Source organism: Echinococcus granulosus (genome assembly GCF_000524195.1).
Source record: "Echinococcus granulosus chromosome Unknown EG_S00030, whole genome shotgun sequence".
Taxonomy (NCBI): domain Eukaryota; kingdom Metazoa; phylum Platyhelminthes; class Cestoda; order Cyclophyllidea; family Taeniidae; genus Echinococcus; species Echinococcus granulosus.
Genome location: NW_020170410.1, coordinates 340,037 through 361,465, shown reverse-complemented (window position 1 = coordinate 361,465; position 21,429 = coordinate 340,037). Strand labels below are relative to the sequence as shown.

Genomic DNA, 21,429 nt, shown 5'->3' with positions numbered 1-21,429 from the left:
CCCTGCCCGCCTGACCCAGGGATAAAAGGCCGAAAGTGTTACTGATCATACTACTTCTGATCTTTGTAGTAGTATACTTGCTGTAGTACGATCAAGTTATTGTTGACGCCTGTTATTGGAGCCCCTATAGTTGAAATACAGGGAATTTGCCTTGAATAGTTGTAATGCCATTTTTAAGCTGGGCAAAGGTTGGTGTAATTTGATTGGCTGGTCCCCTCCAGTATCTATTCGATGACGTAAAGGATATTTTAAAGAATGTCTAAAGCATCTTATGCATTTAAGCGATGACATAAAACTGCATTAAAAATGACGCGGCTTAATGCAAATCAACCTGACCAGTTCATTTCAAGCGTGGTGAATCACTAGGAAAAAAGTTACAATATTTTAGTGAATCAACAATCATCATCACCAATCGGGCATGCAAGGGGAAGGAAGAAAGGTGAAAAACAAGCAACCATTCGAGTGACTTTGGCATTTTTAAGGTGAAAAAAAGAAAAGAAAAACCTAAGCACTAGAATACGTGACCTAGAAAACTTCGGTTTATGGTTATATACAATATGACACACGGATCCCAAATTTCGGCTGCTCAATTCGAGGTAGGTACAGTGGTTAAATATTGTCCTTTACCCCGCCTATTGAGACTCAAAACTCCGTTGAGTAAACTGCAAGCCAACCTGACGATCTAGGGTGGATCGCTTTGTGATCCGCGATAACATGAACAAAGCCTTTGCGAAAAGTCGAACCGGAATATGGGATAGTCACTGATGAAGCAGTTTAATAGACGTAACCTGGAATAAATTGAAGGCTTCTCAACCAAATACTTTAATTATTTGTTTATCGCGTCCTTTTGGTTGCACCTACACTGATAGCAAAGCCATTATCCTCCCGCTGCAGCGGTATGGCCGTCTGGCCATGTCAGTAGTCCCTGGCCATTTTCTGCTTTAGTATCATGCCGTCTTTCGACTTCAGAAGAGACTTGGAGTGCCATTTTCCTTTGTTACCTATATTAACACTGGATAACCTTTATACCACGATTTGATGTTATGCAGGCCTAGAAAGCTCCACTATCATACTTTCACGATAGCAATTTGGCCTCCAAACCATGCCAAAAGCCCACGGCCCCTCCGCATGACGGCAACACATTTCTTGTCCCAATGTTATGACTGCTTTCGTCTTCATAAAATACTGGAAATGCTATTTTTTAAACAATCTCATTCTTCGATTATCCATATCAACACTTAAGCGCCGTTGAATGCACGATTAAACGTTAAACTGGTATTAGCGTCCCTTAAATGCATTTTTCAGTCCAAAAGAATTAACTATTGCTTCTTTTATGGAAATTAATTGTATTTACTTCAGATAATTTGTTTTATACTCCAATGGTGCGACAAATTATTCGTAAGAGATAATAACTCTCAAACTGATAATTTCATCTGCTTTAGGAGTTCACTGAAGGAGACTCTTTTTCAGGTTTTAAAAAATGAAGGACGATTTATGCGCAGGTTTCCTTTGATAAATAGCCGTCTTTATTCAGCCAGGTGTGAGGAAGCAAAAGGAACCTGCAAGTAGCATTAAGCATCCTGTGCGCATCCACCTTTTCTGTCGCTAGTGGATGCTCCTGTCCCGTAGTGGGATTAGTTGTGGAAGTTAATTAGTACAAGCTTAAGTAATCCACCTAACACCTTAGTATGTGCTGTTAAAACTACCTATCTATGTACCTTTATCAACAATGCTTTGTCAGGACAAATTTGAAGGGTTCGGTCACGCCAATTACCGCGCAATGGCGATGTTCAAATAAATTCGTTCATCGTACGCGCCAGTATAGTTGAGAATTATGTAGCAATTTAATCCGGTCTATGTGTTTACTTTTTTCCTCTTTGAGTGGAGTAACAGTTGTTTGACGCAAAGGCATCACTGAGACTTTATTATTTCCCTAAATAATTACCAAGCGGTTAGACGGGTTGTGCCATGACGCCTCGATTAACTAGCCTTTTTAATCTTCAGCAAAAATATTATGCGACAAAAAATGGCTTAACTTTACGCGATGACAACGAGGCGAGACAATAGTCTCTGAGATGATTTATCATCCGATGCTTCTTTGTTTGATGCATGTCGCAGAACTCTGTTGTGTTCCGTAAAGGGCATATCAAAAAGTAATTATAGGAAGTGAAATCAAAGGATTGAAAAAAGGATCAAGCTAATTCAATTACTTAAAATTGAACAGAAAATATTCGTGCCATGTAAAGGGACTAAGGTCCTCAAAGAATCGGACGGTAGTGTGCAGAGAACATTAGGTATACAAACATTGTGATTTTCAAGATACAATGAAGCGTCTCGACAGCTAGGCAAAGAAAATATGGGAACTGCCTGAACTGAAAATGATTACGGGATAATTGTTCTGTAAGTCGAACAATCTGCTTGGATATAATAAAAGGTTAGCTAAGATCAAAGCTACTATTTGAGATCGATGGGAAAGTTTCCAAAGAGATCGTGCAACCCCACTGGCTGATTTTTTAATCTGCTCCGGAAAATTAGCATCCTTTAGAATTCCCTAACTCAAGAAAATTTCATTTGTTTGTGGCTTTTATTGGGGCATTAGATGTGCGTGCGCTCAAAACCACAATGTTAACTTCTCGGATTATACAGGCGTTAAAAACATTGTAATGAAATACAAGAGCTGAATTTCTTCCTCTAGGTACATTTTGTCTTCTTCAGAGTAACAATAATGCATCCCCGCCCACACTTTAATCCAAATTCTGAAAACAATGTTAAAGTGTCCTGTTATTGCGTCCTTTTCTTTGTTCAATTTATCTTGCCAAAAAAGAGGTCTTCAAATGACGATATCTTTTAGTGATACCGGCTATGAGTCAGAATTGAGATATGGTAGAAAGCCAAAAAACAAATTTGGTGTCCTGATAAGTAGCGGAGGAAAAGAAAACGACGATTACGGTGAAACTACATTTTATACTAAGATACACTATTTTCATTACCATCACATCGCGTTAGAACAATTGCATTCCCATTGTAAGGTCACTTTAGCAGCCGACCTTCGTGCATTCGATTTGGCCACATAAAACAAATAATTAGTAGTTCTCATTTTTAAATTGGCACCATTAACATAGCAATCGCATTGAATGGATGGCGAGCTTAAATGAATAAATGACATATTTTCAACACACATTTGGGTGAAGCTCATATATTCCGGAACATTTTGGCCGAATTTTTGCATCAAGGCTAGGAAAGTCGACATGGGGAATTATCTTTCCTTAAAAAAATCATTTACACGGATTTATTGCTTTGCGTTTGTTTTCATGAAAATGGTGCCTACTTTTTCGAATTCCAATCTATTAATTCTTGCAACTCTGGATTGGGCCATTTGGAAGGGTCATTTTCTTCTAAAATATTTGACATGCAATGAAGTTCTTTTAGGCAAAGCTACCTTCTCCGAAGAAGTTAAGACGTAATGCGATTTTACTTACTGCGTTGTTGTATTTGTATCTGTATGCAATAATTGGATCAATGAATATTTAATGTACAGGGTCGTAATTAATTAAACCGAGAATGCGCGTCGGCTTGATAAGGCATGATGTATTTAACGCACATCTTTTTTGCAGTCTATGTTATTCCATACTTAAATGACACTGAGGAGCTGATAAATTAAAGACCAGGCGGAGCAGGTAATAAAACTCATTGAATGTTTCCTCCGATTATCTTAATCACTAATTAAGAAAAGTTGCTTAATTATTGGTCTAAGCCGCAATGAAATTCCTTTTTTTGATACAGGGAAGTTTGAAAAAAACAAGCTAATTTATCATCCTTGTTAAAAATTAACCTTATGAAATTCATTTAAACATAAAAATTTATTTTGCATTTGTCTCAGATTTGTCTCATTTACGAGATGAATTTAAGTCTAATCGAGATCCTTAAGTTCATGAAAGATTAAAAACCACAACCATGGGGAAGTAAAAGCCGTTTTGGTTTCTCTGCATAGTCTCCTGCAGCAGCATTAATGTGTTTAACCCAGCGCTCAACTAATACCCGGAACTCTTTAGTATCTAGATATTTATTAACCTATCCAATTATCCCAGGAGAGCCTACGCAATAAATTCTTAAATTGCATATCTTCATGGATGGCTTTGTCCGCCGTGCCCTGGTGTAGTTTCACGACATGTTGACAACGACTTGCTCAAGCGTTCCACGCACTGGACGAATGCCTATCGGAGTGACCGCTGTGGGTCGAGTTTGTCATTGACACGTGTATGGATATCTTAAAGGGCTCTAGCACCATACTTTGGCCGAGCGTCTGATCACTGCCAGGTGGATGAGATCTTCACGGTTTTAAGTTGTCATTATGCGAATTTTCAACCTAGCCTTGCATTCGTCATGCACGCGCTATCACTAGGTCCGCAAAATGTGTGCTAGCAGTTAAGTAAAAGGGCGTTCTACTAAACCTACTACTGTCGCAAAATATGCGAAATTGGAAGTCCTGATTGAGCATAAGCATTAGTCATACATTTTACGCTTGAATTGGACCACAATGCTGAGACTACATAAATATCAAGAATACTGCCTGTGGGGAGTCAAATAAAGGAAAAAAACACGGGAAGTGCTGCGCCTAGGTTCCCGACAGAAGAAGCATAGGGGAATACCTTATCTTTTTCTTCCTCCATAGCCGACCTGAGAGTGATTTATAATACGACTTTTGGTACTACTACAGAGATTACTTCTGATTGACTGGTGCATTCATCCAATGTGTAAATCACTCACCATTACTTATGAGATGAACCAAGAGGAGATGTGTGACGATTTATGGTGATAAAGTAAAATAAGAAAATGGATAAACGGAGTGCCAAATTTCATCATCTATTTAAAATTTGAAAATCTGCCAGAAACGGAGCAAAATTGTGCTGAAATATCATCTTCCTGTCGCAAGTTTTATGAGGAGTCATAAAAAGGTGCCTGATGGAGTCGCCCGAGGACAAAGCGCAAATTACTCTTGAATCAGGTGGAGCTGAAAATTTGCATAACGGAGTAGGTGGAAATGCGTATCGGAAATGGGCTTCCGCTGTCATGCTTACACAGATGATAAAAGGCCGACGCCTGTCCCGGGAAATCAACTGTTAATAATGTCTAAGTACATGAGAGCCGCCCAGCCAAAAAAAATCGCCAATTGAGCATACAAATTTGAGTCTCAAACTGTAAAGGCATTTCCCTGAGTCATCGGTGTTGGTTAATACCTAAACACCGAAAAGATGACTGCTTTGATTTGGGAATGGCTTATTTATTTAGAGCACGGGAATCCTCAAAGAGGAAGAGCACAATGTCACTCCGAAAAAATCCGTAACCTTTGATGTGGCTTTCTTGCAAAACCCTTTCTATAATTAGTTTTGAGAAGGACCAGGCAAAATTAAAAATTTTAGATCTTGCTCATTTTGTATTCAACTAAACAGAAAGTGCTACTTATTTCAGTAGCATGGCACTGCTATTGAATTCGCTTAATAGATAGGACAATGTTTGTTTTGGACATCATGCAGCTAGTTTTTTGTACCGTATTAATTTCAGAAGTAGCCTCGGAACAATTGTTTGCTATAGAAGTGAAAATGAACGGGATTTCGCATAATCGTCACAGATTTAACTCACATTAACTCAGAATGGGAACTAGGAATTAGCTTTAATTCCTCTATTGCACAAATTAAAAAGGCTTAATTAAATTCCCCAACTTTTCACTTAAAAATAAGCCAAGGAAATAAATAATTTATATAAAAGGCAAAAGTGCCTTAAAGTTGACATTAGCTGTGAGTAGAGTGGTAAATTGTTTTAAAATTCGCTTAATGGGATTAAAAGAAACCAAATTTCATATAAGACACTCCGTTTAAACCAAGCATTAATTAATAGACGATTTTTGAAGGATCGAGCATTTATTTGATAATAAATTTATCAAGCTGTCGAAGGTTTACTTGAAGTGATGGGTTTTTTGAATAAGCCTATAAAAGATGAACTTACTTGACACATCCCATGAAACAGAATGTTTCAGGATGTCAAACATCCTAAATTCGCCCTCCCATGAGTCGGAATCTACTGATGTGGTGTCTGAGGAGGACCAAAACGTCGCTGTGGACGAGGAAGGTGAGGTATAAGTGGAAGATTCGGACGACGCAGTCGAGGAATCATGACGACAGCTGTAGGAAAAAGAGGGGGAGGATCCACGAGAAGAGATGGAGGATAGGGAAGGGGAGGAGGAGCGCCATTGCCTGCCTCGTTGGACAGGCGAACGCCGAAAGACCGTCTTTGGCTCCCTTACGATTACCGTCTCCTTGAAGGTGACTCGTCTCGCTATTTGCCCTGTGAGATTTGGAGTCCGAGCGAGGTCAGCTCCGTTCCACATGGTTTCATGGTCCGGTAGACGTGGTGGAGGTGGAGCGGCAGAATTAATAGACATACGTGGGTGTATATGTGCGCAGTTAATGAGGCAAATTGTTCACGCGGTGTTTTGTTGGACAGCACGTAGCCGGAGCTTGCTGATTGGCTCGTGGGGGCGCGTCTTATCACTGCTCCCCGTTTTTGATGCAGAAAAGCAGTTTTGATTGGGACACTTATTAGCAAAAGTTGCTCATTTAGAATATTATACAATCTAATCAAGTCATTAATTAACACTTCTGCTGTTTTTTATTCATTTTGCAGAACCTGCTCTTCGTCGTTTGGGGTCAAGTGGTCAGGACGACAAGCCACCTTGTCTTTTAATCCTTCATTCTCACCTTAGCCTCAGCTCTTTTAAGTCATTTGTTGAGGTTTAGTGTTGTCAGTACGGCCAAAATAATTTAAAGATGTGAGTTGTTTTCGTAAGAAAGGGAGACAATAGAAAGATGATAATTAAAGCTGCCATAGAGAAGGCTAAAGTGCTTGTTTTAGACGTCTATTGGTCCAGAGGCCAGTCAAATGTGAGAACGGCGGAAACATCGCAACTGCATAGTTTCCTATTTTTAATGGCTCAATGAAATCTGGAAACAATGCATCACGTGGATCCTCCATAATCCGGTGATCTCAGTGGGCAAAGTTGACCCTAATTGAGACAGAGAAGCAGAAACCAAGCTCGAAAGTCGTAGATTCTAAGGGAGCGAAATTTACTTAGTTTGAGAAGTTTTAAAGACATTTTCTTCGCCTTTCGAGAGCCCGAACTTCACGTCCAACTCTTATTAGATCCCTCTTTCCACTGCCATAAAGAGTCCCTTTATGGCTAAAGGAGAATGCAAAATCTTGCTTATTGATTAGTAACTGGCAGAACTGTCAAGCTTATCGGGGACATCCCAAGCATTGTCAGACAAAAGATTTGCCAATTAATGGAAGCCATTGCAACTCAGCTAAGAGCTCGGGGCTCAACGATTCCACAAAGATTACAAGGTAAAACGAAGGCAAATGAGTTTGTTTCAATCCCAGGACAGGAATTGAACCCATAAATAACCCAGCATTTCTCGAATGTTTCGACACTTGTATTCAACAATGCTATGCAGCAAAACTCATGGAATCTCTTGTAGTATAACAGCTTGTCATGCTCAAGTCATGTTATATCAATAATTAAACACCGGTAGGAGTACTGTGGATTTATTTGCTCAGCAAATAAACTGTGTGATTAGCCCGACAGCACATTTTACCATGAAGATATAACGAAGAGTTCAGGCGCTCTAAATGAGGTAAAGAGAACTACCCTCACTCACTTGTCACATCCGTGACTGATCATGACATAAGTGTGTTTGCATGGTGCTCATTCGAAGCCTTTGATTGGTTGGCGGGTGTGTGCTTCTTCATTTCAGGGTAGTTAGCATTGTGTAATCAATTCGGTGAGCCGTCTTTTTTGCAACCTCGCCATGGCAAGACTGGAGGATTCTACGATTACAGTAAGTTAAGCGGGGCATTACCATTTTGCGGCAATAACTTACCTCCAAGTTGTTCAATTTATGAGGTGTTTAGTTTCAGTTTATTTCCTAAAGTTGATAGGGTCTGGAAAATTAAAGGTTGTTTAATTTTACCTCATTTTTAGGGCTACTTATGGCTCTTGATAAAAATGGGTCAGTGGCCGCAGTTTAAAGTGGTTCCCACGAACAACTAGCCTTGCCTTTTTAAAATGAAAATCTCGGGATTTGGTAGCATTATTAACATCGTTTGAGGTTTGTTATTCCAGCTTCCCTGAACTAGGGAACCACCTTCTTTTAGATTTTAGAATAATTTTTCCTCTGAGGGCAATTATTCTGCCAAAAATACCTAAAAATCATTAGTGCCTTGATGATGTTCTGTTTAAAGATGCGAAGATGAAAAGTGACAAATTTCGGTAATTTGCATTGAACAGAATTCGTAAATTTTCTTTAATTGATTTGACTTCCAAAATTAATTGGGGTAAGTCAGAGAATATATGATTTTGCATTTTAAACCGTACCGACTGTCCACTTCACTGATTTAAGAGTCATAAAGTGTGTGTTTTACAGCAAAATGCATATAATAAAAGTTGGACTAAAAAACTTCTGCATTAGGATTGATTTCCTCTGCAATTCCCAGAAGGGGTGATGTTTAATTAGACCAAATGTAAAAACTGACGCTAATATTTCGTGGTGAATCGCAGAGTAAACTAAACTCATGTAGTTAGCGCTATGGTAACGTCGTTGCCAATACAGAGTTCCTTGGACGAGTGGATTATTTTGGGGACCGTCACGTGATCTAAGCCTGGATTTGCATATTTTAATTCACAAAGCCGCCGATAGTGACACAATCGTAGGCGATACCACCAATTCCACAATCCTCTGACGAGATCTCCTCCAGCCTACGGTGTATTTGCTTCCATAGTGTTAGAAGAAAACAGTGCTCCCTCAGAAGTTACTTTTTGAAATGCTCAACTTAGCTTCCGCGTTGTTGACAAGGAAAAGTCCATTTGGAGTGAGCGCTGAAGCAGGAGAAGTGCTGTTGGCAAAAAACCTTTTTCATTGAGTGTTTACGCTTGAAAAGATACATATTTGATGGGAAAGTAAAAGCTAAAATCGTGGAGGCATTCAGTAGTGCAACTTTCGCGATCTCTTATTGTTTAAAGTGGTGCCCCTTGTTTAAACTTCCTTTGGCAATCTCTACATGGCCCATCCGACTGGTAACTCTAACTGCAAAGCATCCGGTAGAACTTCGCGAAAATCAAAATTTTAGGAAATTGAATATAAGAAAAAAGTTGAGTTGCCAGTATGTCACTAAGTATGACGTCTTCTTCAAATTTCCCCTGGATATTTTGACAACAGTGGCAATTTACTAGCCTATAGACATCAAAGCACACACATTTTGAGCCATTTCGGTAAGAGCACTTAAAATTTGGCACCAATGCTACCGGATAGACCCTTACGCACCGGAAACAAAATTATCCAAGACTTCAAAAGTAGGTGAAATTATCTGGCCAAGTTGGAATCATTGAAAAAATCCTGGTATTTTTGGTCTGGTTTATGGTGTGCATTTGAGATTATGACTTCAAAAAGAATGAAGAAATCCCAATTCACAAATAAGACAGCACATTTGGGCTCCTTAAAATTGTTCTCAATTTGCCAACACGTGCAACGCTAAAACTTGCCAATAGTATTTAAGTATTGGCATTCAATTTCCTTCTAATTCTTTTTATTAGGTGGGAGTTGTAAAATCTGCTCAACATTTGATGTTTAAAAATGGGTTTAAATTTTTTTTGTTCACTTATTTTTTTTCACTTACAACTCCATTTTAAATCTCGCGCCAAAGTTTTACCACATGTCGAAATGTCCCCACGCGGGCCCAATCAAATTAATCCTGGAGCATCAGAATTTCAAGTACATTGACGAGCCAATCAAGACTAAGGATTGGCAACTAAAGCGGGAGGAGATTATCACCTTTCGAGTGCCCGCACTCCGCATCCAACATCGTGACGGTCAACTGCAATGGATGACAGAGGCTTCAGCCATCCTGAGGTGTCTGGGGCAGCAGTATAACCTTCTGGGTCGCAATGATATGGAGATGTACCATTGCGATCGCATTATTGGAAAGGTAACTGATTGGTTTAGTGATTTTAAAAGTTAGTGCAATGTTAGTGGTTCATTTTAAACAGGTTGTTTTCCTAGAATGCATTCGTAAACGCCCTCTGGCTTCGTTTCGCCATCCTCAAAATATGAGGCAATAAGCATGGTTGACTAATTAATTTATTGTCCCAATTTATCCTTAAAGGCGTTGCTAAGCCTACGGGTTAGAAAGTGCCTCTCTTATTAGCACATGGAAGGACGGCGGGAGTAGTAAAATATGGGAAATAAGCAGAGTCCAGTGTCACTAACCTGGAAGACTAAGTATGGAACTCCAAAATGGGTCCTTTAATTCCTTCAGTCATATCAAAACAAATTTCATCTTCTCAAATGGTCTTTTAATTATCTTTACTGATCTTTGTGTTTACTCTCCTGTGTTGGCCAATCATCTCTGCGTTCTGCAGTCAAGCTAAATAATATGGGCTGGGAGTCAGACAACAAGGTGATGGGATGAAATTCCCTCCATAGCGAGGCGATATCTGATTTGAATTTCACCCATTTTGATCCACATTGTGGGATATGGTTTACTGCATATTACTTAGGCTTCAGATTTGTCCAAAGGCTCTTCCACCATTGTGGAGAGGCATCATCAGTAATTCATGGTTTCTTGCTTTGCATTTATTCTTCAAGTTGTTGTGATAACAATTTTAATAGAGCCATACGCGGAGAAAGCTAAATTGTATCTTACTTTTGAATTAGCCATGGTAGCAAAGTGATAAAACATTTGTTTGCATTATTTGTGAATGCTTAAAATATTATTAATTATATGTAAAGTCCTGTTTTAACCTCGAGATTTGTCTAACAAATGAGCTACCAACATGAGAGTTTTAAGGTCGGCAGTAGGATGAATCGTAATAGGCTATACCGAAGTCAGAAATCAGACCTAAGTGTTAATATTCTACAAATATTGGATCATTTTGGTACGCTTGCTTCTAGCGTCACACATATGTGACATGTGATCCTTAACGACTTATGACAATTAACTGGCACCAAGTTGTGCGATAAGCACATCAGTTCATTATTCTCGTTAACAGGGAAATCGAGTTCTTTAGTTTGTAAGATGCCTAGGTTTGCTAGAACATTGCTATATTCAGCCGGTGGTGGTTGGTGGTTAAGCACTCTTCTTCATGTCACGTGACCATGCAACAAATACCATTCAGATTCGGTACAAAGTTGGAATTATTACATTAGAATGCCGGCAATACACCCCCTCCAGATAGTATAAGCCGTTGACTTCTGTGGGTAGCTCTATAATTAGGAGTACGGAAAGGTTGGGAGATTGGCGGCGCGAATGACACAAGCAGAGCTCAGCGCCACTAGTCTATAGACTGAGGCAAGAAAGACTCAGAAGGTGACCACATTATCCAGTACTTTACATAAACTCATCGCATTCAAAGAATTTACGCTTGGATAAGCGTAAGCAGCTAGAATTTCTTCCGCCAACTGAGATGCATTTACTCAATTTGTTAAATATATACTCGGCTTTTATTATGAAACTATGAGACCAGAATAACCCCACACATCTAAAGAGAAAATAGGACAATACTTTTACACGTTTTAGAGGAGTAGGTTAACCTATCAGGTTTGAAAATATATGCGATTTTTTTAAACCAATTTCATTGTTTTCTTCCCTCGAAGCTACTCATACTTTATTCAGCAGTATTGTCATATATCCTGGTTTTGCGCTCATATAAAGCTTATTGGCTAAATCATTCCTCTACCGTTTGGTTGTAGATTATGGAATCGGGTAGAATTCTCGCGGACTTCTACAAAAATAAGAAATTTCACGGTTCAGATGAGAAAGAGCACGAGGAATATAAGGAGGAGTTATTCAAAAAGATCTCCGTCGTTCTTCAGGTAAGTAATTTGGTGACTACAAAGTAACTTTTGTATCCAACTGCGTTCTGATTTACACATGATATGTAACGTTGTAATTCAAATTTATCGGTTAAGATTTACTAGTGAAAGCCTAAAGGGTTGTTATGATCAATTGATCTAAAACTCAACACAATTACTCAAAAGAAGGTAGCTCGCAAAATATATTGCTGGAGTTTCGGTGCTGTCCCACCAGGTAAATTCACTATAGGGGCTTAGGTACGTAGGTCATGTGATTTTGCTTGGTAACGCATTAAAACAGAATATTTACGAAAGCCACTGACTTATGACTGCAGAGGGATATTTGACCATAAAAAATAGAATCAAAACCCAAAAAACAGGCCAAATTATGGAATAAAAATACTCTTTCGACTATGTTTTTAGTCATGTTACTTGCTACATACCCAGCAAGTTTGTGGAGATTAGTTCTCCTTTCCATTTCACTAAACCAATCGTCAAACATGTCCAAACAATCCCACCAGAGAGTTGTTTATCCACCTTAAAAAGCTTGAATTTATCGAATATATTGCATGGATAAAGTAATGATGAAGCCAATTGCGCTACATGTATTTGGCTTTAGCACCTCGATCAGATGCTGCAAGAGGCGCCGGGTAGCTACGCTGCTGCAGATATCATCACGATTGCGGATTTCTACCTTCTGGACATGGTGGATTTTCTTAGAGCTAACAAACCTGGATGTCTTACGCCATTCCCGTATTTACAGAAGTGGCGAAAGCACCTACTTGACACCGATCAACCAGTTGCCAGATTCACCGCCTCGCGCAGTTGGACAAAGATATAGGGTTAAAACAACAGTCTATAAAGATAACTGATAGGATGTCTTTGTTTAGATTTATCCAGTCAGTCTCAGAATCCCGTCATGCGAACTATTAGTGGTTATAATATAGTAATCATGCACTACATTTCGGCTTAATTTTGCTCTCCTAAATGGCCTTCATTAGGATTTCCAGAATCCCTCACTGATCAGGCAATACACGGATTGACTAATACTAGATGTCTGATTTGAAATTTGTGACTCTCAATCTATCATTAGATCACTCGTAATCGCACCAGATAATAGTCTCATAATGAAAGATAAGTTAGCAACATCAAGTTAGGTAGTAGTTTTATTTAAGTAATAGGTAGGCTGGTGGATCCAGGATGCCAAAGTGGTCAAAGGAATTGCTAATGGTAGGATTTAATTAAATCGATCAAAATGTGTTATCACTAAAACAATCATTTCTCTTTATGCTCCGAGCTGCTGCTGTAACCACAGCTTCTATGTTTTACGAGTTTGCCCGAAGTAACAAAAGCTCAATAGAAAAAGGTCGGAGATTGCCTGCTGCGCGTTTCGGAAATGGGGCTCTTCCGTCCCAGGACTTTGTACTTCTGCGCTCTAGAGCAAACTTCAGACAGTCCCTGCAGTTTCTGCCTATTGATCGCATTTTATTATAATGTGACTTAGTGTGTCTTAGGGTAAGACTTGGAGTGCTATACTCAAAAGCGGAGAAGTTCAACTCACTTAAAATATCAATTAAATTTGTGACGCGCGTAGTGATTTGACGTTTTGCTTGACTACGTTGAACTGCGTAGAAACTTCGGTCTTTACATATTGCGGATGTTTAGCTCTCGGTATTGGTAAGGGATAACCTTGGGTCTGGCCAATTGTACCTTTTCCAGGTGGGCTAGACTCCGGGCCAGGCCAGGTGGTTCAATCCATTCTCCATGTCAAAAGTGTGCATAATTTCTTTGAGTAATATGCCTCTTTCCGTATTAGAGGACATCTCGGGGCGCTACTGTACTAGCAGCATGGTAGCCCTACTGGAATTTATTCAAATTTCTGCTTTTATGACACATTGTTTATTACAAATTCACTGAAGCCTTTGTTGCTGCAACATATGGCCACATCAAAATATTGATAAGTAAAAAGGCGCTTTAATTGCGCTTTACATTAAGTTTGCCTAAATATTGTAAAGCGATTTAATTTATGGGGAAGAACAGTAATATAGAATATTCAGGTGAAGAATTCGGCTGCGTAATGCAAAAAAGGGCTTTACAACCATAAAAACTGCAGCGTCTGTTGGAAATTATTTGGGGATAACTAATAATGATAATTTGACCGTTTACTAATTTTACTAATGCCCTAATTTTTTCAATTTCGTGGGGCTGAATTTGTGCATTCGTATTTAAGGTCAATCTCTGATTGGCTAACCGAGGTCTTTTGGGCCACTTTTGATCCAAATGCACAATTGGCAAGTCGATGTCTCGGAATACGTAAATGTATTGCTTCCTTTTCCTGCATTTGAAAATATCCCATAGCCTTCAGTTTGGTTGGCTTAAGCGCTGTTAAGTTTGTGTTACAAGAAACTCTCTGGTATATGTTGTTTCCTCATTTACCTGAAAGACTGTTTTCTCCATTCTCTTGTGTATTATCTGTCCAGTATTTTTTAATAACTTTCTTTGACTACTCTTACTATTTTGACCTGTTGGTGAAGTTTTTTATTGCAGGCATCCGGTCTTTTAAATTATTCTAATATCTTTCATTTAACATTATTTGAAACAAAGACCCTAGGTTGGTCTTTGTAGCATTTCTTTCCGCTAACATAGAGCCGTATTATATTAATTCATGTACTTATGTATAGTGGTTTATGTGGACAGTATCAGGTTTGTTTTTATCGGTCGTTATTCTAAGAGTAAAAATATTTCGTTGGCGTTCTCTTTGTTAAGGTAAATCTTCACAATGACTACACTAATGAATTATGTAAGTTATTTTTTTATTATTACTATCTCATTTTTACTTTAAGCATTAAATGCCTTGTGTATCTGATAGATCCCCAGTCAAATAAGTCAGATACTCGCAATCCGGGATAAGTTCGTCGAAATCTCCAAACAGTCCGATGAAAAGCTCACCGCGATGATAGAAGCCGCAAAAGACTTTCGCAGTGGTATGGAACCACTGAAAAAGGAAGTCGATCAGCTTCAAACCCGAGTTAAAAGTATGCATGTGCATGCACCCTACCTTAATGTTTTTTTTCGCAGATCTTCAGTGCTGCATTGAAGGTTTATCTCATGTGCAAAACTTCTATAAAACCGGACGTGAGGTTGAACAAACTATCATTCAAGGGTAAATGACCGTTTCTTTTTAAGTTTTTGTAAAATTTTAGGCCATCGGCATCCCTCACAAACTATCTGCAAGCAATGGATCGTATTAAGGACTCTCTCGTTTATTTCAATCAGAATAATACCGAACATCTGGAGTATACACGACTCGTAAGCCTATCGTTTGCGGGATTTTGTAAAAAAATATGTAGAGTACTCTTCTATCCAACGGGGTGAAATCATTACACAAGTATTTTGATGACGTACTCAGCCAATCATTCACTCCAATGCCCTCAGATGTGCTTTACAGGCTAGCAGAAAAAGAAGGTAATAGATCTTTGCCTCGACCACACTTAGCAAATAGTACCCATTGCTCAGATCAAGCGCTTTAACGTCCACACTTTCCCCTAATAGATGCGATCTCATTGGATGGCACCAAAGCGGATGAGGCCTCAACCGTCTCCCTCGAGTGTGACTCAATCTCCGAGGAGTGTATTTCCAATCTGCAGGAGATTTCTACATGGCTACGCAAGGCCACTTCACTGGTCACTTCGACTGCAGTGGCATCCACTGAGGCGGAGCGTAAGTCGCATCATCACTTGGCACGAATGTTCCGTGCGGGCGTCGCAGATTCGGCCTCAACGGAAGGCTACCAGTTGCCCCCGTCTTTGACACAGTACTGCGAGTTCAGGAAGGACTTAATGCGCGTCACTCTAGTAAAGTAGGTGTTTGTTAATATTGCTTTGGATGTGTAGTGTAAAAGTGAGGCTTTACTTCTTGAATATTATACTGGTTAGTAGGACATATCTAGCTGCGTATAGTGAGTCCGTTCCAATATATTTTAAATAGAAAAGCAGAGTGATTACTCAAAGTTTATACAGAAAGACTTACTGGGTGGGGGTAATTAGGTGTTTTTTTTCCACCTCACGGGAAATTACCCAATATCTGTAAAACCTGTTAGTCTCTTGGTGTAATTTGTGCTCCAGTGAGTCAGTTAATGATGCATGATTTATTGAAAGCTTTGTGCTTAGTTTCCTCCAACGATCACTTAATTCATGCACGAACAATCCAGCTTTTGGTCTTTTTTGTTTTGCGGATTTGTTTCGGCCTGTCCGATGGCGAGCTGAAGTACTCTTTTATGTCAGACTGCGGTCAGTATAGAATTCAGGTTTCGCAAAAAAACCAACCTGCATTTCAGCAATTATTTACTGTCGAGAGTTTACGTTGGTGTTGCTGTATTGGCTGTATGCTCACTATTCATATTTTCACAATAAGTTATTCAAAAGGCTAAGCTAAAGATAAATCAGGCCATTGTGGTGATGCACTTTCTCAATGCTGAAGTACAGCAGTAATTCAGCCGTAGAGCCAAAGGAACCTATCCCAATTTCTACTACTTGTGTGATGTGTTTGCCTGTGTTGTTTTGCTTGTTTATGCGCAGCTATTGTTGGCTTTTGCTAGCTTGAATTTTCGGCATCATATTGAAGATCAAACCCCATGGACTACTTATTTGTGCTAATAATTAAAAGTATTCCCTTTTTTTATTCGACTGTAGACTGCGTGAATACCAAAAGACCCTGGAGAATAATGCACAAAATCCAGTAAGTTGATAGGAGTATGCGTGTGTGTGCGAGGCATGGAGCTTTATGTAAGGTTCCGTCTTTTTCTCCTCTCAGCGTGGTCGTCCTGGCTCGACAAGCAGCCAGCTTAACATCTCCACGACTGGTAAACGTCGGTAAGACCGCCACTCTTGGCACCAATAAAGCCTACCATTTTCGGCCAATATTTATGATTTTTTGCTGCTGTTATTGTTTAGAGGTCTGAAAGCAGTCGGAATTGTCTGGGATGGTAAGTGCCTTCTCTTAAGTAAATTTCAACTGGGAATTTTTAGTTCAAACTGCTAGTGTGACTCTCGGTTTGATGTGATTTTTAATTATTGTACTATTTCCCCGTTCTCCGATATCTAGGTAGATTCTTCTATTGCTCAGGCATTTAGTGAGATTCAGGGCTACTTTACCTAAACTGTGCCTGCGGTTAAAGGCTGAGCTTTCTTTGATATTTTTAAGTTATTTCCATGCAATGACTGGTTAATAGTTAAACCACCCTTTGGCCACTCTTACGTTAGGAAAATGTAAAAGTTATACTGATTGCTCGTACCCACCTGTCCTGTGGCTGCCCCTGTCTGTTCTGATGGGCATGTGTAGTGTGAGCATGACAGGAGAGTCTGTAATGGAAAAAGTATTGAAAGATCAGATTTTTCAAAATTTTATAACAGAACATTGGCAATGCAAAAAGATGCACTATTCATTCGGGAAGTGCTACGATTTTAAAAAAAATGAGGGGTGATTACCTCATCGCGGAAGAGTTGATATTGCTTTCCTCCACATCTGGTAGCGATCGGTTTGTCATTGAATATTACCGTTTGCAAGGTGAAACTTGCTTTATTCAGCTAAATACTGACCTTTTCGCTTATTTCATTGGATTGTGCACCATCACTCTCTACAGGCCAGTCGAATTAGGTCTTATTGCGAGATAAGGCTAGCAATATAAATGTAATCTAAATAAACCATTTTTGGTACTGTTGGCTTATGGAAATCCCTTTACCAACGGTAGCAATCCGGCTTTCAAAACACACCCACACGCACTCCGAACTTTTGATATCGTCGCAATGGTATTTGAGATGCACGATGGTGTAGTCTGATTAGTAACCGCAACCCGTCATCCTACTTAATCCTCCCTAGTTTTTAATTACGGTTTTAAGCAATTTAAAACCTGTAATGGATTTTACTAATTCCCCTTTACTCAATGGGGCAAATTCGTCATACCAGATCGTAATCACAGCTATTCTTATTGAAATGGAGTCAAATGGTGAGGTTTTTCTACTGAATAAGGGGCATAAATACACACCAAAAGAGTTTAATCACACTGCACCTGCCATGGTCCTGGTAGCACTAGAGGTTAATATGGGTTCTGTACTGTGACGACTCTGTTGAATTCTGAATACGAAAGTCAGAACATGCCGAAAGCCTCAGCTAAATTCTGCACGAAATGCAATTTTAACAGTACTGGATTATGCAAAGATGCGTAGGCTAGCATCGGAAGAGGAGTCGACTTATTAGGCAAGTGGTGCGAAAGCACCATGTTATGATGAGCTGGTCTCGGTAGACTGGTTCAAATGGGTGCTAAAATAGTGAATCTTCTCAGTCATGACGGAAATTCTCTGTCCGGTTGGTTGAATGAAATGATGGGACTATCAGAAATCGTGCTTGATGGCGTGTCAATATCCAATTAAACCAAAACCAGAGCAGCGGAGTAATTAGGAATTGCACTTTTTGCATTATTTTCCTTGTAACTTTTAGCAAATTCTCGACGTGGAGTGGCGAACGACATACGGGATGTAGACGATTTGGACTCAGAGCACTATACGACCAGTCTCAGTGGTTTTTTGATTTTGATTGAGGTATGATTGCTCCCTCTCGTGTCCACCCTTTTCTCTCTTTGAGTTTATGAACTAACGGAAGTGGTGGGAGTAGACCAATGACCGAATTAGAAATTATTTGTAAGCTGACTGAACGCTATTTTTTGGCTCTCTGGTTAATTCTCAGGGTAGTACGAAATAAGCGGAGAAGTTTGAGTCACTTTCGACCGATTCATTGCCGAGTTCCTTCAGTCTTCCCGCTTATTCGTTTTACGCGACCTAATATTGTTAGAATAACGGAACTGTTTAAATTAGTAATTTTTTCCTATCATTAATGGGAATTTCCAATCCAAATCGCTTGTGTTTCAAAATGTCTACGCCGGCACCACGATATCTTGCCATTGCTGTCTTCCGTCGTGGAACCAACACAGCAGTGTGGCTAGGCCGGGCCATCAATGAAGGGCTGTTGATCTGTGATTCACAATGCGAATCAAACTGTTGGTATTGTAGCATTTATTTGAGATTTGTTACTTACTAATGACTAGGGTTTACTTTTACTGTTATTTCAGCGCGAAAGACTTTTGCTGGATCGTTTGAAACTGGCGGTGAATTCCCATGAGGCGCATTTCGCCTACAGTCTCATCTGCCGTAGCTCATTAGCCGATCTAATGACCGAGGGTGGGGTATGTTTTACACCCTTTTTTTTGCAATTCCTTGACTGTTAAATAAACCATTCAAAAGAAGCATCTCATTAGGTAGTGCTGTGGGATCTCAGTTCCACTCATATTAAGTAACAAGATGTGCTTTCTCCTCAATGATCGTGGTGTTGGCAATGTTGCACAACGCAGTCCTCATCCAACCATTTCCATTACCCCCATTTTCCGTCTTTAGTCACCATGCTATTTAAGAAGTGACTTCATTCAGTTGCGGTTGGTTATTTCCTTCAGTAAGTGCACAAGTCATAGAATTTCCTAACTTGTTAACTTCCCGTAGATTTTTTGCGCACAAGTGATGTTTGTGATCTAAATAATTGTTCTAGCCCGATGAATTTCAAGTGTGAGTTTTCCCTCACTAGTTTTCCTTAGGCTGTAGAGTTGGTATTTTGCACCATTGCTTATTTTGGGCACGTCTTCACCGTCCACGGCACAATTTTTCTTTAGAAGCATTTTGCTCATTTTTCTAGAACCAGCCTTCCAAACAGACCTTTTTGAACTTCAGTAGTATGTGAACATTATTTACGAATAGGACTAGGGTTATTAAAATCAAAGGTTTACCTTGAAAGAGGATTAGACCATGTGTAGTTGGACCTCATTACGCACAAATGGGTGACCATAACGCCTATCTGGACCCTAGAACAGGCCATATGCCTTGCTTAGTGGTGCTTCAACAAGCTGTCTAATCCTTTTGATGGTTGAAAAGGCCCTCGCGAGAGGCGGGCTTTGAGACACTTCCTTTATTGCTACCTTACATACGATCTATGTGGATTTTATACGTTTAAATTTTATCGAAAGAGCAATCCTTGATTATCAACGCTTTCACCAACCAAATGCTTCATTGTATTGAGTCGACCGTGTTGCCTAGACTCCACTTCGAAACTGAAACTCATAATTTAAGGCGCATCATAGTAATAACCATGAAATGAGTTTTTTAATATTTCTAGCAAATCGGTCACTTTGTGACCACTGAACCCATAAAACTGGTCAGACTTACGATGGGCGTTCAAGTCAAAACGGCAATTACTCGGGCGTGCTCAGAAAAGGGACACTACTGCGGCGGTACCACCCGAGGTAGTAAGTAGCGTCTGTGTTCACACGCAGTGGACCAGTCTAGCCATTGTCAATAAGTATGGAAAGCAACGGCATCAGAGTGTGGATGGGATGATCGAATTTCTCGCAAAAGAAACTGTGAAGCTCGAATCCCCAAATACGTGTATCTACAAAAGAATTCATGTGCATTACCGTGATGGGATGCTTAGCCAAGGTAACCCGTTTGAAAGGCGTATACATTTTTGAGGACATCCGTACGTCTGTCATTGATGATCCTGATGATGGTGGTTCCCATCACGCAACAGTCGTTCCCGTGAACATCCATTGCGGCGCCTACAGGGCCTTATCCCAGATAATCGGTAATCCAATCCTAGCCTGTAATGAAATTACTCAACAAATGAGTGTTTCAGTGATGTTGATGGAAGTGATCCTCCGCATGAATATGTGGTTTCGAAAAGTCCCTGTTTGAGTTGAACATCCTCTATACTTAGATTGGGAGATGGAGTCACATTGATTTATGATATGGTCAGCAAAAGAATTATCGTGGAGCCTTACTTTTTACTAAACTTTTTTACATTTATAGTCCTACGTGCGTCTTATGAGTAGAGTGATAGGACGCGGCGAGTTTTACATGCTTGTCTCGCTTCTGACGATCATGCGTCGTTTCATCGACCTCTCGCCCTCCTTCGTGGAGACCTTCAAGGTGACATTTCTATCTTTATTAATCACTGTCCTAATATCTTGCCTTTTATCACTTTCATTGCCTTCAGATCGTCAGCACTTTGTCTCAGCCGATGACTGATCTTGTGAACCGCTTTCGGGCACAGATAAAAGTCACTTTAGACGCCTTTTTGCAGCAGCTTCAGCCTGGAACTGGATCTTCACAGGTCCCTCCTGATGCCACTGTCCATGAGCTGACCTCCAACGTGAGTTGTTTGAAGGCAATTAAAAAGGAGTTTATGCTCCTATTTCATTTCCTTCTTCTTTCTTAAAGGTACTGCTGTTCTTGGAGAAGTTGGTCGACTACGAAATCATGGTTGGAACGGCGCTGACGTGGGAAGAGGCAAGAATCACACCGGAGACGACTTTTCCCTACCTCGTTACGGTCAATTCGAAGCCTAAAATGTCTCGATCCGCGTTTGGACAGTATATCTGTAAATCAAATTGAAGTCCGTACTTTTTATTTGTTCATCAAATACAAAGCACTAA

General features: G+C 39.8%; 4 protein-coding genes across 4 annotated transcripts in view; all 4 read left to right on the top strand. All coding sequences in view use genetic code 11, as the record gives it.

Annotated features, from left to right (window-relative positions):
* The window catches only part of EGR_04663 (hypothetical protein), a gene marked incomplete at both ends in the record, with an annotated part of 10,470 nt that extends 6,543 nt beyond the window's left edge, over positions 1-3,927 (top strand). The window contains 4 exons of the mRNA XM_024493912.1: positions 367-482; positions 1,443-1,538; positions 2,825-3,024; positions 3,881-3,927. Of these exons, the coding sequence (XP_024351665.1) occupies positions 367-482; positions 1,443-1,538; positions 2,825-3,024; positions 3,881-3,927 (459 nt within the window). The remainder of the gene's footprint in view (positions 1-366; positions 483-1,442; positions 1,539-2,824; positions 3,025-3,880) is intronic.
* Positions 3,928-6,035: 2,108 nt separating this feature from the next.
* EGR_04662 (hypothetical protein) lies at positions 6,036-8,082 on the top strand (the record flags this gene model as incomplete). Its single annotated transcript, XM_024493911.1, has 4 exons — positions 6,036-6,131; positions 6,186-6,344; positions 7,814-7,892; positions 8,036-8,082. The coding sequence occupies 4 exons, from the start codon at positions 6,036-6,038 to the stop codon at positions 8,080-8,082; spliced, it is 381 nt and encodes a 126-aa protein (XP_024351664.1).
* Positions 8,083-9,762: 1,680 nt separating this feature from the next.
* On the top strand, positions 9,763-12,741 carry EGR_04661 (Glutathione S-transferase class-mu isozyme; the record flags this gene model as incomplete). The annotated part of the gene is made up of 3 exons (XM_024493910.1): positions 9,763-10,035; positions 11,799-11,921; positions 12,520-12,741. 3 exons carry the CDS (start codon positions 9,763-9,765, stop codon positions 12,739-12,741), a joined length of 618 nt encoding a protein of 205 aa, XP_024351663.1.
* A 2,112-nt stretch (positions 12,742-14,853) lies between these two features.
* Positions 14,854-15,946, top strand: EGR_04660 (Exocyst complex component 7; the record flags this gene model as incomplete). The annotated part of the gene is made up of 5 exons (XM_024493909.1): positions 14,854-14,935; positions 14,979-15,063; positions 15,104-15,209; positions 15,251-15,365; positions 15,888-15,946. The coding sequence occupies 5 exons, from the start codon at positions 14,854-14,856 to the stop codon at positions 15,944-15,946; spliced, it is 447 nt and encodes a 148-aa protein (XP_024351662.1).
* Between the last annotated feature and the right edge of the window lie 5,483 nt (positions 15,947-21,429).